At 35.1% G+C, this 18,629-nt stretch overlaps 1 protein-coding gene across 1 annotated transcript in view; it reads right to left on the reverse strand.

Moving 5' to 3' along the window:
• EPHA6 (EPH receptor A6) overlaps positions 1 to 13,031 on the reverse strand; it is a 724,129-nt gene extending 711,098 nt beyond the window's left edge. The window contains exon 1 of the mRNA XM_072966895.1: positions 12,650 to 13,031. Coding sequence (XP_072822996.1) covers positions 12,650 to 13,031 — 382 coding nt within the window. The remainder of the gene's footprint in view (positions 1 to 12,649) is intronic.
• Between the last annotated feature and the right edge of the window lie 5,598 nt (positions 13,032 to 18,629).

Raw genomic sequence — 18,629 nt, forward strand, 5'->3', positions numbered from 1 at the left:
GGGGAAATTATGGCCAAATCCCTGACTTCAGAGTTTACTGCCATGAGCAAAAGCACAGGTGACCAAGCTATTCTATGTATTCACAAGAATGAAAATGAAGTTAGTGTGTTTAGAGCGTATGATCAAGACACCATATTGTTAAAGGTACCACTTTCCCCTTTATATCTCTAAAATGCTTCTCTCACATATTTGACATGTGTTTCCTGATAAGAGAAACAGTACACATAGCGGACACAGAGGTGGCTTTCTTTCCTTTTCTTTTTCTTTTTTAAATCTTTGCCCTCTGTAAATTTCGTATGGGAATGCTGTCATGTTAGATAGATGGATGATGTTACCTCCTCTGAAGGGATCAGGAATTCATTTTAGGAGCAGATGAGAAGGGAAACGGTTATCCAGCTGCTGTATTGAATGGGCAAAGTTTTGGTAGAACTCTATTTAGCTGAGTAACTGAACTCTGATACCTTCAGATTTTTTTTCTTTTTCTTTTCCTTTCTTTTTTCTTTTTTCTTTTTTTTTTTTTTTTTTTTTGTTGGATGGTGATGGTGTAGCTAGCCTTCTTTCCTCAGAGAATTTTTAAACCTATTTTCTATTCTTTATTTTTCTGGAGTATAACAGGCTGATAAAATTTTAAAGGTGAAGATGGAAGAAATGATTAACATCTCAGTCATGCAAATAACCTCACAGAACAACAGTCACCATCATTTTTAAACTGTCTTCCTGACTACTCTAAACTAATCCCAGAATTTCCATCAGACTGCTCCTATTGCAAGGCCTTCTCTCCTTGTTCTACATCATCTCTCTTATGTTCTCTCTCAGTAGCAGAACAAGTTTTTCTACTGTCTCACACAGAGGAATTTGGGATACCTCTTGATACACAAGACCTCATTGAAGAAAAATTTCCAAATAAAGGAAGTTAAATCTCTATGAGGATGTTCTTATTTGGGGGCATTTACTTTAAATGCAATTCTTCAGTATTATAAATAAGGCTGAGATGAAAATCCTTGTGTAAAAATCTTAACCTGTCTTTATCTGTGCATTCCCCTAGAATTTAAATTCATAAAAGTGGAATTAATGTATCCAAGTCGATGAATATTTTTCAACATTCTGCTTAATTGCTTTCCAGAACACTTTACATCTTCAAAAGAAATGTGTGTTTTCATAGCATTCTCTGAGGCATGATATATTAACCTGAAACCATAACATATCTAGAAAGCACAGTTAAACAGGATGTGCAAAGATTCTCTACACATTAAAAAACTAAAAAATTAACAGAGAAAAAGATTAATAGACATCATTCCATAAAATTATAAACTCCTCCAAAAATATTAATTAAAATACTAAGAAATGAGAACTGGGGAAGGAAATTTCCTTGCTTTTAGCTAGATACTTAGCCTAAGTTCTTATTCAAATTCTCAATCCTCTTTCAACTGTTTTCCTAGGTTGTTCTACCTGAGGAGTTTTTCAAAGCTGGACAGTATTGGAAGATTGTAGATGTATATGGATATTACATAAATTTGGGACGATTTTTATTTAAACTGGAAGGTAAGAAACCCCACTTAAGAATAAAGTTCCATTGGTTGTAATTTGATGGCTGACATTTTGACAGGGAACTTATCATTGATATATAAATTACTATTAAAGTCATTGGTAAATCAGTATTTTATTCCCCAACTGACTATTGTTCAATGTGTGCATGTCTTCAGAAGCAAATATTAGAGGGGAAAAAATAATAAGTGGGAAAATTTGGAGGTTGAAGCCAATCTTGATATCCAAACAGCAATAAAAATAATTATTTCAATTATTTTTAAAATACACTATATTGGAGGGAGGATGAGAATTATAAAGTGCTGGATTTGAAAATAAGAATAGTATTGTAATTTAAAACTAAATTGATGGTTTTCAGTGCTTTTTAACATTCTAAGTGTACAAATCTAAATGTCAACAGCTAATCATGGATAATCTGCTATTGATTTTTCTGTTTAAAAATAGCAAATTCTGGCAGCAATTTTTATATGTATGTTCTTGTACAGGCACATTTCTCAAATATAAAATACAGGATCTATCAAACAGTAATTTACCAATTTCTCAAGATAAATGTTAAAGAATACCAGCAATTTCAAAGTTATGAAACATTGCTAAAAATAAATATTTAATAGAGTTGGGGAAGAAAGAATTATAATAAAACAAGAATAGCAGGACATGGCAAGAAACTACAGAAACATTTTTAATCCTTAAATTGCATATAATGTAACCTATACAGGTTTTACAATTTTACCGTCATCTAAAGGTAAAATAATCAGTAGATAAAACCACATATAATCCATTAAAATTGAGATTTTTCTGTTGTTATAGTTTTTGTGTTATATTTTTTAAAGTGGCCAACATCATTAAATAAACTACTTCTTAAAGAATACAATAAAACTTTTAATGAAAAAGCCAAGTCATACCATCTAAAAGCTCTATGTTAATCTAAACCATTGTTCACTGGATTTTTTTTTATTTATATGCAGAGTAAGTTTTAATTTTTAAGTGCAGAATAACCAATTCTAAGTAACTTAAAAACAGGTTTCTGGAGGAGTCATTCATTTTAATTCTTATTATTTACATATATTCATGATGATGAATCCTTATAAATGTGAGACTCATTTTCATTTCCCTTGTGTAACTCAAGATTCTTATTTGTTTGTACATTTTTAAATTATTTACTTTCATTTCATCTTTGCTATATTGCTAGTATTTAACTGTCAAGTATATCTCTTCAATTTTACAACACTGTCCTTCAGGCCAGGGGGCAGATCTTATTTCATTTATAGTACTCACACCAAGTTAGGGCCAATATATGTTCATGATCAATATACTGAATAAATATATTGATTCCACAGTGATTCCACATAATAATTCATAGATCCTTGAGAACAGTACTTTTATCTTTTCATCTCTGTAAACAATAATACATAAATGTGAACGTATCTGTGGGACAGCTAAACCCACATTATTTTGCTACCTAAATGAATGTTTTAATTATTCAGTGACATATAAATAGTCTCATTAGTTAAATCTTAAACTCTAAGAAGCCCAGGGCAAAGTGACCCACCTTTGTATTTCTTGTTCCCAGCATAGTGAAAAAACATAGTTAAATATCAACATTTCGTTTAATATTGGATGAATATATATTTAATTTTGAACTAATTTAAGAATTTTAGGAAAATATATATGAATAAACCATATAGGTTAGGAACTGAGTTGATACCTAAGTAACAAAAATAAAAATGAACAAACAAAAACTGCAAGGTAACTATAGCTATATTACAATAAAAATATTTGAGAACTTTATAATAGAAAGAGGTTAATAATTTTATCTGATTTTAAGGCTTGATAATTTTAGGGGAAAAATTTCAGTTAGCTTTAACAAGCATATTAAAACTCTAGGATGCTAACCTTTAACACAAATTCTTAAATTTTAATTCTGCTTTGCTAGGTAATAAGAGCTCTTGAAAAATATAAAAGAAAGCGCGCGCACACGTACAGATATTTGATCATAAACTAGTGAATATCATAAAGGTTCTTACACATGTAATTTTTACTAAACAAACTACCTAAGTGTTATTTTAATAACCTGGGTGAACTACAGTTGTCTAATCTATAAAATAAAGTTATTATACTATAACAGTTTAAGACAGTAAGTTACTATAAGTACCTTTTTTGGTCTAATGATGTGTCATAAAAATAACAATAAAACTGGAGCATGTTAATTTTTTACATATTTTAAACCAGGCTAAGCAAATATGCTATATGAACAATATACACTTCTGAAATTTTTGTTTCTTCTTCAGATAAAAATTAGGATCACTTTCTGACTGCTTCCTCATTAAACTGAGCATATAAAATAGCCAAGGTAACAGTGGACTTTCCTCATTAAATGTTCAAGGGTTCTAAAATTTTCCTGGCTAAATTTCATTCCTTTTTTTTGCTGAAGCATTACAATTGTTAACAAGGTACCAATGTATAGATTTCATTTAATTTTAGAAATGGACAAAAGTCTTACGATTTTGTGCAATGCTACCTATTAGTCTGTTCAGTTTTCTTCTGTCATACATAATGGCAACCACTAATTATTTTTACTTGTATTTATAATTTAAATATAATCCAAGTCTACTTTAAGTCCAGAGGGAGAGTGGAAGGAAATTTTCAGGATTTGTCTTCAATGGACACATTTTTGTTTGCAGAGATTAAGGATCTAACCCAGGGTATTGTTAGATATATAGAACAAGTTCATTTTTTAAAACAGTACCATAACTTAGTTTTTCTACCCCTATTTTTCTTTCATTCTGGCCTGTTTATAGCTACTTAGCTACTGCATTATATTTTAAAATGACCATCAGTTGTCTGAGATATCAATTTTTGTAACTTATTTATTCACTGCCACATAGTTTAAGTCTCTAATTACACATTTAATTTTAATTATTTTTAGCAATATTAAAGTATCATAGCAACATAAGGAACACAATTTTGCCTTTAAAAGTAAAAATTAAGGTGATACTAAGAAAATTCAACTCAAATTTGAGGGCAATCATTTCAATTAGTTTTAGATAATTCTTATTTGGAATACATTCTAATGTAATTTTTTTTATTTCCTATTATACAAAATATTTCTCTTTATCAACTTGCTTAAAAAACACCTAATTTATAATCATCACAGGTAGGCAAATTTTCATATATCAATTTTTTTAATTCATGGGTAAGTGCTTTTCCTAATTCTAGACATTACACTCTATGTACTATCCAAGAACCTGTTTGTCTTTGCAGTGCTCATGTAGCACAAATGAATTATAATACAGCAGTCAACCTGAAAGAATACATACTTATTCTACCGCTATGCTATTAAGTTAAAATAATTAAATTGTGTATACATTTACAATTAGTGCTTATTTTTATCAACTCAGATAGCCACACACCTAACATTACAACAGTAAAATAATACATAACTAATTCTAACTGTTTCTGAACATTCAATTTCTAAGGAGATACTATCTTGATCAAAAAGTAAGTACAGCTTTTACACTTTAAGTTATGAAATGAAATAGGAAGAGCAATAATTTTTCATTTATATCCACCAGGTTCAGGTCCTCAAACAGGTTGATGGCTAGAGGATACAGTGGTGTCCTAGGAAAGTAGCTGAAAGTACTTTTCAGGACATGGACTGAAAATACACACTTTCATCCCAATTCTTGATCCAAAGTTCAATTTAAAGGTATGCTTGCTGCAATTTGAAACTGAAAACTTGTTTCTTTACCATGAATCACAGTTTTTAATAATTAACATACTTTAAATAAACACACCAGAAAAAGGCAGTCTAATATCCTCTAAACAAAAGCTCCTTCCACCTGTCAGTCTATGAAAAATCATCACAGATGTGAAATATTTTGATTTTCTATACATGAATGTGTTTTTAATGCTTATGATTATTTTTCATGTAATTAAATAGAATATATGCCCATCCATAAAACTAACATTAGAAGATTCTTGTGAAGCAATTTTACAAGTAAAACACATGTTAAGTAGTAGTATTTTACTCTCTTCCTTCACTCCTCATAATCTTATTTACTGTGAAATTCCTCATCTTATAAAAATCATTAAGTGATCAAAGAGTAAATATCAATTACTGAAGGATACATAACATCAACAGAGAAGACTCAGTTTCTAAAGATCAGAGACTGTACGATAATCAGTTCCAGCCTCAGAATCTAGCATGATGCCAAACAAAGGGAGATGCTTAAGATAACAACTGTTGAGTGACTTATTTTCTTATCTCTTAAAGCAACTGTAATGAAATAATAGATATTACTTTCAAATGATACATAAATATTTTATATTATGAGGGCTGATCATCAATACTGTTATATATTATCATATAACAAGTGGGTTTTTTAAGTTTTTAAATTAATTTTGGATCTAATTTTAAGAAAACAAAATTTTCCTGCTAGACCTAGAAAGAGACTGAAAATTCTTTTACTGGGCCATATATTCTTGGAGGGGAAGTTCTACTTGAATTCCTTATATATGGTAAGTACACTCCCATCAAGAAGCAGGTCTCTGACAAGTATCTGTTTAAAGAATGATTGTTTTCGCTCAGTTTTAGGATATTTATCTTTGAAAATTAAAATTGTGTATCTCCTAAGAAGTCATAATGTTTAATGAAAGGGAATAACTATAAAATAGTATTTTCCAGAACATTCTAAGCACTGAAGTAAAATATAAGATTTACTATGTCTGAATATATATTTAGGAATACTTGGAAATGTTTCAATGAGGCATCTCCAGAGTATGAATTTTCTAAATATACATAAAGTATATAGGACTATTGTTTAAGTTAGGCCTATTTATGCTTTTATATATTTAATAATTATATTCTATACTATTATTAAAAGGCAACTCAAAAAAATGAATAATGAACTAGTCAGGGAAATTTTTCAAATTACATGCAATTTACTGTTGTTTAGTGGAGACTAACAGTTTCTTCCCTCATCCCCAAGAATATCAGATATCCTAACATCTCATTTTCTGGGTCTCTTACAAGCTTTCTGAAAATTTATTTGTTTCTCTCCATTTGAACAAAATGCAGAGGGAATAATGGAAAATATCTGAAAACACACCTATTTTACTTCTACATTTACGTTTTTGTTTTTACTAACATTAATTTGATCATAAAATTGGTGCCATAACTCAAACTTCCAAATATTGCTCTGTATTTTAATAGACTGTTGGATTACCATATTGCTTTGTGAAAATGTCCCCAACCACTTGTGCCATTATCAACTCTGACAAAAAAGTAACTATATATGGAAAGTTATCATGTCAGAAATCCATTAACAAATTTCACTTGTTGATCCAAAATGAGTGTACTATGTTATACACAATGGTTTGAAATAGCAAAACTGCACTATTAAGAAATATTTTAAATCAGAGCTTGAGATGAGTAAAGTGGGAAATGGACCTCTTACCCCATTCCTTCCTATATTCTGTCAGTGATCAAGGTAATTTTCATGGGGAGTAATGGAAAATATTTTTGGGCCCCCCTGGGAAAAAATGATATAAATGTTGAGTATCTACATTTATTTCTCTGTAAGGATAAAATGGTCCTGTAATCCTACCTCTAAAATATATCTCAAATCCATCTTCTTTCACCTCACTACCAGCACTCTGGCCAGGCCACCATAACCCCTTTCACTGGACAACTGCAACAGACTCCTAATTCTAGTCTCATCGTCTTCCAATCATCACTTCCCTCACTAACCATAGTGCTCTTAAAATGAAAATGGGTTAGAATATCTCAATTGCTTCCCATTTTCCCTAGGATAATATGAAACCACAACTCCTTACCATGGCCTTTTTCTTCTCTGTGGAATCTGGTTCCTGAGTCTTTCAAACCTTAACTTTGTGCTATCCTCTTCCTTGCACAGTAAGCTCCAGTCACACTGGACTTAGGTCTTCAAATATGCAAGTTTATTTCCCTTCAAGGTCAGTGACCAGGCAGTTCCCTCTACCTAGACTGAACTTCTTCCCATTATGTACAATTAGCTCTTTCTCTTCCCTGAGAATGTGGCTTACATGTAACCTCCCCGATAGGCCCTTCCAACCATCACATTTAAAATAGCATGCCCTTCCTATTATTCTCTATCTCAGTGCCTTTACTGTTTCCTGTATAGCATAGCATTTTACTTACTTACTTTTTTTTTTTTGCCACTCTCCCTTACTAGAAAATACATTCCAAGAGGGCATAAAGTTTGCCTTATTTATCCTTTTTCCTCCATCATCTAAATATTAAAATCTAAAACAAACTACTCAATAAAATAAGGCAAAAGCAGAGGTAATATAATTTCTTTTTTTTAAAGATGCTAGTCTAATGAAATTTCAAGTTGATCAAAACCTTAAAGATACTCACATTTATGTTGTCCAATTTATATATATATGATATATACAGTATAATTTTTATTTTAAAAAAACACTGTACAGTATAAACAATTTAATCCTTCCATACAAGTTTAGTTTGATTAGATGACTAACAAAGTACAGTGGACAGAGTTAACCCATTTTGATTATTTAACTATACCTATTGATTTCCACCATATTTATACTCCCAAGAAATGTTGACTCAAGACCACAATGAAGAAATTTCTATTACTTTTGGGGTTTGGTTGACTGATATACAGTGTGAAATAAAATCTATTCTCTCACCATTTGGGACAAACGGAGTATGCAGTCAGAAGTACTTGTATGTGTGAAGACAGAAGAAAGAGATGATTGACATATGGTGCCTGTGATAGGGAAAGATAATTGGTAGAAAGAAATACAAGAAATCTATGATGTCTTTTGTACTTCGTTTATTTCTACTAGCAATGATTGGTGAAGAAAAGAAATAATTTCTACTCTAATATTTTCTTAATATTTCATTTTGTAACATAAAAGTAATATAAGTTCCTTATAGGAAAATTTGAAAATATAAAAAATAATAGAAGATGTAATTTAACCATTCTGTCTTATGCCATTAGATATATATTTTCCCCCTTAGGAAAATCCAAATAAAACTGTTTTATTCATGTCACTTCTGGTTTGAAGAAGAGATCCTTAAAGAAGAGTGTATAATTTTTATGTAAGAAAAAGTTTTTAGATATAGTCTTAACCCAAACCCAGAGCAAAAAACATTTAGATGTTCAATGCATATCAATGACATTTTATATTTCTATTTTAAATACTAATCATGATGACTAATTGCACAATGACATTTCAATTTGTAAATGTATAATAAAATTACATTCTAGTTTGTTTTTATACTTATGGTCAACAAGAAGGCATGTGATTACAATCTCCTACACCTTTACAACTACAGTTTATCCCTGAAAATGAATTTTACCTAAGTGAAAGTTCCTTTAGCAATATTCTTTGGGAATCATTCAGTTTTCCTTACTTAACAAAAATGTTAATATTTTCAGTAAAGTTCACTCAAACTTTTCAAAAACATTTCAATTACTCTCTTTCTATAAGAATATTCACTTTTATAGTTTGTGAACAATATTTATGGCAGTTCAACTAATTTTAGGCTATGAATTTAAATAAGCAGATATTTTTCTGCTCAGGTATGTTCACCTGTATTTACATGCAACTTAGTGCATTTTAAACTCAATTCATTCAAATTAATAAATTCAATAAAACGAGTCAGACTACTGTTTCCCTTGTTTACTTCATCTGTCACTGAATTGCCTAGGCTGGTGAGAGAGAGGGGAATCAATTCACACAATCTTCATAGAAAACAAACTCACTAGAATCTTGTATCCAAACCATATTTTGATTTAATAAATTATTTGAGTATCTGATTGATTATTTTTGGAGTCACACCCTAACAGATGCATCAACTCTTTTTAGGAGAAAGCAGAGTAATCTGAATTAATGGATTCTTGGGGGCTACTAACCACTGTAATCAATACACATGGTTACACATGGTTACTTAAATATGAAACAAGATTGTATTTTATATTCACCTAAGTATCCTACTAGTACAGAAATAAAACTTTACATATATTAAGAGGGTAAAATCTGCTATTTTTTAATAAAAATTACCAACACCAAATACTGTGGTTTTAAACAGAGGGAAAATTAATGGAATAAGAGAAATCTGAGTACAAATCATGCTTTCACTTACTTAATCAGATGAAATGATCTAGGAAGCAACTCTACTTTCTGATCGATTCAAGGAGGTTTGGGTAATAGGAAGAGTCACATTGATTTATTTTGTCTTTATAGTGTAGAGCTTCACAGCTAGATAAACGTCAAGACAAGAGATGCTTCCTATACTCATGTTACTCTTAGCACCATGTTAAGCACCATGTTAAAATTTAGGTAGTTCATTTTTCTATCATTATCACCATTTTACCCTGCCTACCTATAGAAAACTAGGAAGTGGGAAAAGGGTGATTCCTTCATTCAACCATGAAAGATTTTACATAATTTGGTAAAAATAAATAACATTAAAAAGTTTACATTGTGAATATCCTTAATTAGAAGGGAAGTTACATAAAACTGAAATTTTGCCTTCCGTAACAAATTTTTAAAATAAAATACAAATTCCATTAGCTCTTAGGATGAAGTTACTAGGAAAATGAATACTATCTCCTTAAAATTAATATTAATCTAATTACTTATATTTATTATGTGTATAAGAAATCTGATTTATAGTTTATATTTCTATATTGTATATGTACCACAATAATTCTCTAATGCTTTATGTTTTCAATGTTTAAAGATTGGTAAGATATATTGACGCATGTCACCTATTTATGAAACTATAAATAAGAAAAAAATCCCCTGAATGTTCAAAAGAATAACATTTTGAAGTTCCACATTTTATTAACTATTATCGGGATGACTTCAGTAGTCAAAAATTATCCCAAGGTATTATAAATCATAATTTCTAATCACTGATTTTAGGCTACAAAAACCATTTTATAAGTAATCATTTGTGTCTGATGAAAAAATATAAACATATTTTCTCCACAGTCTTCCGTTGAAGAACTCCTTTAAATTTTACCCAACTTAGCCTTTAGGTACTACATTAGCCAAGTGTAAAGGATAGCTTGTGTTTTTAATACAAATTTGAGTTTTAGTAGACTAACTCTAACGATCCTATTTAACTATAAAGTAAACTGAGTAATACACATTCACTAATGGTAAGTTATGCTAATTTATAAAAACACATAAATTACATATAATTGGTAAATATTTTAGGTAAAATGTCTTTAAAAAGTATGGGCAAGCCATTAAAATAGACAAATAAAAATTACTGCAAGAGGTTAACAAATAACTCCTCTATGCCCTTAAATTTAACCTGAGTATCTGAAAGGTCATATTTTAACACTTGACACATTTTGGTAGAATGGCACTTTAGTCATGTGAAGATTCTGAATTGAGTTTTACTCATGTTAGTATCCTCAGGGCCTAGGATGATTACTGGTGTATGGTGGTAGGCACTTAATGAAAAGATAAATATTGACTTAGGGAAATGATTGCACGGAAATGACTGTTAAGATGTTTCTAGTAAACCTGACTCTCAAAGCACACATCTCTTTAGTAACACTAAATACAAACATATAGTACAATATTAATGTCCGACTTTACAATTATTAAAAATTGTTTCTCCTTACAATAAAAAGGCCAAGTACATAATTACATGTTATTTTTAACAATCCTATTTTCAGCAGTAGATTAAACAACTATCCCTTTGATACTTAATGTCAATAGTCCTTGAAAATAAATAAGGTAAGTGTGTGAAGGTATACACCACCATAGGGGAGCATGGCACTATAGGTGGCACTTATAATACATCTTCAAAGGCATGATGGTTCTGTATCACTTCCAAATTTACATATGCATTTGTGATTGCAATCTAGCAAGTCAAAAAAAATTAGGAAAACATGTCAAAAGTAGCAGTTGTATAAATGAAAACAACTGAATATTGATTCTGAATAATTCTATTTCCAGATAAAATAAAGTGGTCATATATGTTCATAATAAAAAAGAAAGCTGTGTTGTTTTACTTGCCTTCTCACCCTCACAAAGAATGTGCACAATTTCACATCATTTAACCTCCATTTTTATATTTATAAACTATTCTGAGGTCTTATATGTTGAATGGTAACTATAATTGAAATTTTATATGTGAAATGTTTGTAAAAATGTGACAAAACAGGTGACATACTGGTGGTCATCACAGTGCCAATGAGTGCATCCAGCCAGGTACATGCTGGAAAACTTTTACGGTCGTTCACTGCTTAGTCTAAGAGGATTTAGATTATGCAGGTGTTTTTTTTATAGATTCTCAGATATTCATAGCAGAAATCCAATGAGATATGTCTCATAAATACTGTTGACTAGAAAGAAAGAAAATGTTTAAAAATTCTCAGGGCTTTCCATTTGCTAAGCGTGACTTTCACTGTTCACACGCCATTCATCTTCACTTTACCACTTCACAGAAACAAAGTCTTCACCCCAAAAATTTGTCACTGACTCGACTTTATGAATAGGATATTCACAACTTATAAATTCACACCTAATGCTTATCCCCGCACCCTCTCCGGGCATCTGGTCTACGATAATTTCCAACAAGTCTACATACACTCGGTTCGAATGGTGTAAAGGGGTTGCAGCTAGGAGAGGACGGCTTAGTTTACTGACGGCTACAAGGGAACGATCCGCTTTCCTGAAAGCATGTGGGAGAACCTACACGTTACCGTTCTGTGAGCGACCGCAAAGAGCCAGAAGTCTCCATTAAGCCTGTGCCACCGAGCCTGACCTCCTGTAGAGACCGCGCAGCCGGTAGCGGTCCCACCGCCACCAGTGGTGGGACCCAACTGCTGCTGATGCTCACCAACCCATTTAAAGATATTTGTTAGCAGAAGGGACCACAGCTCGTGCGACAGCGGGTCCTGGGCGATGGGGGACACGGCGCTCTGGTGAGGGAACATTCTCGACCCCCTCGTGTGGGGAGGCTGGAGAAGCCGACTCCGGGACGAAGTTACCTCAGGAGACTACCAAGGCACCGGTCCTCAGAGCACCCGCCTCCTCCCGCCCTCCCCCGCTCCTCTGCCCCGTCCCTTACCTTGGTTGTTGGAGACGTGACTGCAGTCGCCCGGCCAAGCTGTCAGCAGAGGCAAGAAGAAACCAAACTGCAAAAGAAATTCCCGGACTTCGCAGCCCCCCATGTCTCTCCTCGGCTCTCTTCTCCTCCCCCTTAAAGAGAAGTGGCAGCAGCGCAGCCAGGTGTTCTGCGTAGGGTAGGGGTCCCAGTCCACGTCTTCTTCCTCCTCCTCTTCCTCCTCCACCCGGCCCACAGGGGGTGACCAGGGGCGCCCCCCGCGCGAGGCCCCGGGGGCAGGGCACGAAGGTCCAGGCTGCCCAGGTGCAGGCGCAGCTGCTTCGGAAGAGGACGCTGCCTGCGACGCCAGGGACCTCCTGACGGCTGTAGGCGAGCGGAATTGCATCCACCACCGCGTCCCGCTCGCGCGAGGACTATTCACTTGGGCCCGGGAGAGCGCGCGCGCAGGAGCGAGCTCGGGCTGTGGTTTGGGGGAGGGGAGCGAGGGGCGGGGGCGGCCGCTCGCGGCGGGTATGGGGGAGGGACGACCAGGTGCGGCGGGCAGCTCCCGCGGCCCGAGCGCCTCTCTGGACTGAAGTGAGCACTTGCAGAGCCAGGAGCAGGAGAGGCGCAGCAGCTATGAAGAGAGGCGAAGGGCGAGGGCCGCGGGAACTTTCCTGCCGCCGGTGCGGCGAAAGCCCAGCAACTGAGGCGGCTACGGGAAGCCGCGAGCGGCCCGGGAGAGATGCGGAGCTGCGCCTTCAGCCCCTCTCCTAGGTGGCGACGGCAGCGGCCCGCAGAGCGAACACCTCCAACTCGGCCGCGTCTGCGCTGCGCCTCGGCAGCCGCTTTCCCTGCATCTCTGAGGCCGCACTGAGTACCCCAAGCACTTTGCTCCCCATTTCGCGGCAGCAGCGTCCTGCGTTTCAGGGCTAGTCAGCTCCCAACACGGCTATCCCGACTTCTCCACATTTCCGCCGCCGGAGGGGGCGAGTGCTGTGGGCAAGCGCTCCGGGTCCGGGGTGAGCTTGGCCGTGGCGGACCAGCCTGACCGCTCCTCAGCGCGGGTCGCCTAAACTTGCCCAGTAGGGCGAGAGCCTCAGCTTTGCGGCCGCCTCCGCTGCTTCGAGTCCTAAGAAAGCGAAGGAAGGGAGCAAGCAGCAAAGGAGAGTCACATCAGGCCCGACAAGGGCGGGTGCCTGGCACCACGGCTCACTGAGGTCTTCTCGTCGCCGTGCGGCCGCGACTTCGCAGTGGAGGTCACAAGCATTGTCGCAGACGTGGGCGCTGGGATTCCCGGGGTCCGGAGCGCCCGCGGTGTGGTGGCATCGGACCGCGCGCTCAGAGCAGCCCAAGGGCTGAGCGGCGCTTGGCCACATCCACAGCGGCGCCGAATGCCTGCGAGCGGACCGCTCTCTCCGCGCAAGCCGCCCCCTCGCGGCACCCACTCCCTCCCAGCGCTCGGGTCGGTTGGGAAGCCGCGGCGCCGGCTGCTTGGTGGGATCACGCTGCCCTCGCCCGGCAGCGGGGCGGGGGGAGCAACACGCGGGGCTAACAAGGAGGGGCCCGGCGCCCGTGGCCCTCAAGCTCTCGCCCCGCGGTCGAGGAGGGCATTGTGGGCAGGGACGGAGCCGGAGGGCAGCTAAGCTCCGCCAGCCAGGCGCTCAGCCCGCCTGGCAGCCGCGGCTCGGATGCTACCAGTTCGGCGCTAGAGGGGGTTAGTCGACAACAAAAATGCCTCCACTGCTTGCAAGTGAAGCGGCTTATCATGCAAGGAACTACAAGGAAGGAGGAATGCTCTCAGGCCAAACTTAATGCGTTTCTGAAGGGCGCGCCGAGGAGCCCAAATCGCTGGTGTGGGGGTTCTGTAATAGTCTTTATTCACTGTTAATCATCGCCATCATCATCATTATTATTTTCTTTCTTGAAGGGACTTGGGGTATCACAGTCGAGTGATTTCCAAAAGCCCAAATCAAGTCATCAGAATGTTTTGAAGAAATATTTATGGCAATGGAGGAAAGTGAGCTGAGAAGAGAAAGCTGTGGAATTACGTAGGATGGACGATATTTTCCTTTCAGAGGGCAGAGGGAGGGAAATGGCACAGTGGCAGAATTTGGGAGAGTTAGTAGATAAAGGAGCAAAGGGTCAGCGGTCGACGCTTACAGAATTCTGGAAGAGAAAGCACCCTTCTACTCGACGCGTTTCCGCGCGGCTGTGTTTGTGTCACATACAGTTGAAGTGGTTTCAGTTAATTGTTGTACAGTCAATTGGAGGCAAAGAGAAGGAGGGCAAAAGATGCGCCACGTCTAATTCCGCTGCAAGGACAGAAATGTGAACTGCAAGTGATTCTGAGAATGTGAGGAAGGTTTCCCATTGGTGACTATACTTTCATTCACATTATGAATTCAAACTCTGCCTCTCTTTAAAGGTGTCCAACGCCAATTTAAATGTATGCAAATAAATCACTTATGAAGAGACAACCAAATATAGATTTTTATATATTTGTACTTAAAGGAGTAAAGTCTGATTTTGCTGCTGATTTTATCACTCTTCATGATACTGACAGTCAATATCATTTGTAATATGATTTAACAAACTCAGTTTACAATTTACAAGCTGTAAAATTAAAAAGCTACATTATAATATAAATCATTATTTCGAAATAATGTCCTTAAAAGTGGTGATTCAGTATCCTTATGTTTTGATTCAAGATAATCTTTTTATTTACTGTCAAACAGTATATTTTCATGACCTTTTTATAATTAAATTTGAATTTCTTATGTTTAAATGTTTAAATTCACTTACAGTGAATAGTTTAATAGATTTCATTAACAGCTCACTAAGGGGAAACTTCTGTCCAAAGACGACACTCCTTATAAATGCCTAAAATATACTATATTCTGATAAACCGAAGGAATCTATAATACGATCTGTTAACTTAGAAATTTAAGCTATGTTAATCTATTTCTAAACTTCTAGTTTTTAAATTAACTAGACTTGCAAGGAGTTTTGTTTATTTTTTTAACGGAACACCACTAAAAAGAAATTATTTCCAAAAAGTAATGTAGAATAAAAATACTTTAGTATCAAAGTTTTAACCTAAATTCTAATATTGTGCTTCACTATTACATCTTAGAGACTATATTGTAAATAGAACAGCAATAAGATTCTTCCAAAATTAGGCTAGAAGGGAATGGCTCTAATAGAAGGAAGGAAGAAAGGAAGGAAGGAAGGAGGGAAAAAAGTAAGAGTAAAAAAGAAAAGCTAAAATTCTTCTCAACAATTCACACTTATCTCCAAATCGTGGCACAGTATCTGAAGCATGCACTGTTATTTGCTTCAGAGTAACAATAACAGCTTGATTAAACTGGGTTTCTACCCTTACCCCTACCTACAAATTCACCTACAAAGTCACAAATTTTGTTTGTTTAAATAAGTCATAGTCAAGACATATTAATTACCTGGTCAAATAATTGAAAGTCATATTCTGATTTTGGTTTTTAAGAAAACAAATAATTACAAGATTTTTCCAAATATTAAAATAAAACATGCTTATATGTTAGGCACTGTTTATTGCATGTCTAGAAGACCTCTTAAGTAAAAATTCATCTTGAAGAAGATGAATTGAAATGTAATTATCATGACCTTTGCCTAGACTTATATTCCAAGGGTATGACATAATCAATTTCAAAATACGGTTTTAAAAAAAATTAACATAACCATTTGACCATTTGTGCTATCCAATAAATATATAAAAATATATTTATATATACACATATATTCATACAAAATCCGTATATGCATATTCATTCTAAAATATTTTTGAGCTCATGTTATATGCTCAGTTCTCTTCACTCAGAGAAGAGTTAATGTTGGTGTGAATAAAAATAATTTGTTTTTAGAAGGTAACTTTTTATTTAAAATATAGTCATGGTTAGCTTATGTGAAATAGAAACAATTGAACTTAACAGAAATGTTCTTCCGTTTTGATTTTCCAGCAGGGCTGATATATTTGCTGACATGTGACAGTTTCAAAATTATAAGCCACTCAATGAACCAGATGCAATATTCATGTAGATTTATCTGCACTTGTCTGTTTGAATCATACCTGTATTCAGAAAAGCATGCATGTCTCATTTTTCAGTACTGTATTGTTCAAAATTCTTTTGTTTTCTCTCAGACCATTGTTCTTCGTGATGTATGTGGTCTGGATTAAGGTAAGAATGATTACATTTTTATTAAATAAAGAATATATGACACTAAAAACTAGTCTAAGATTTCATTTATAATAGAAATGATGGTGTTCACAAATATTATTTGCTTTATAAAATGATTAAAGGAGAGACTTAACCTGCAATTAATGCCTGAAGAAAAAAAAATTATGTTTCAATGTATACTGAGCATGTTTCAAGGTGTGAGAAAGTATTTTATTTTGATAGAAGAGTAAATTAATCCATTTATATCTGTAATTTGTGTTCTCTAAGGTTAAGGTAAAAGTGGCATAAATAAAAAGAATATTGATCTTCAAGTATGTCAAAACATCAGGTCTTAAAATATTAGTGTAGTCCTTTGAACAGGTACAATTATCTAAGTCTTTTTGTTAATATAAAATATAGACAGATGTTGCAAACAGAGTTGTCATTTCATCAACTTTAAAATATAAATATAAATATAAAATATTAATTGTATATTTTAGCATGCAGAAAGCTAAAGTGAAAAAAAATTCACAAAGTGAAATACATAGTTAATTTGAGGCCCTTTGCTTTAAGAAAAGATGTAATCAGGGGAAAAAACACACATTATTTACTCCAGAAAATGTCTTTGATATTAGAAGGTAGGTAATATTTTTCTGGAAGAAGATATTCAAAACAATACTGGATACTTTATTGTTAGCCTATCAAGTCTTAAAAAAACCTCACAGAAATAAAAATCAGCTTGAGGCTACATAAGCCATACTATGGTTTGCTGCTGTGATATTGCATTTTGTTCTTGTGTTGTATAGGATTTTATAGTAAAAGAGAAAAATATGTCTTATACCATATATATTATATATATGTCTTATACATATAATATGTATTGTGAGTATATGTATCTGTAATTCAATGAGAACATTCTCTCTAGTGCTTATTAAATTCAGTAACCACCTACCAAGCCAGATTTTCATGTGCATTTGTGCTGAGTATTAAGGGCAAGGTACAAGGATTATTTGGATTTAGTTCCTAACCATCAAAAGTTAATATTGTATTGAAGGGCACAGACATATAAATCATTCCAATCAAAACATACAAACCTAAATGTCCATCAACAGGTGACTGGATAAAGAAGATGTGGTATATTTATACAATGGAATACTACTCAGCCATAAAAACCGACAACATAATGCCATTTGCAGCAACATGGATGCTCCTGGAGAATGTCATTCTAAATGAAGTAAGCCAGAAAGAGAAAGAAAAATACCATATGAGATCGCTCATATGTGGAATCTAAAAAACAAAAACAAACAAACAAACAAAAACAAAGCATAAACACAGGACAGAAATAGACTCATGGACAGAGAATACAGACTTGTGGTTACCAGGGGGGTAGAGGGTGGGAAGGGATAGACTGGGATTTCAAAATTGTAGAATAGATAAACAAGATTACACTGTATAGCACAGGGAAATATACACAAAATGTTATGATAAATCACAGAGAAAAAAATGTGACAATGAGTGTGTATATGTCCATGAATGACTGAAAAATTGTGCTGAACACTGGAATTTGACACAACTTTGTAAAATGATTATAAATCAATAAAAAATGTTAAAAAAAAAAACATACAAACCATTCTATGTTATCCCATAATGGAGTTTCAAATTGTTACAGTTACGTAAGAGGAGAGGACTCACACCCTCACCCTCTAAGGTCTGAATCTCTACAGTCACCACTTTTGCTTGAGGTAAACTTACTCTTGGTATGGATTGATTCATCCTATGAAAGCTAGTGCATGAACTTTTACTAATAT

Source organism: Vicugna pacos, chromosome 1, assembly GCF_048564905.1.
Source record: "Vicugna pacos chromosome 1, VicPac4, whole genome shotgun sequence".
In the NCBI taxonomy this organism is placed as follows: Eukaryota; Metazoa; Chordata; class Mammalia; order Artiodactyla; family Camelidae; genus Vicugna; species Vicugna pacos.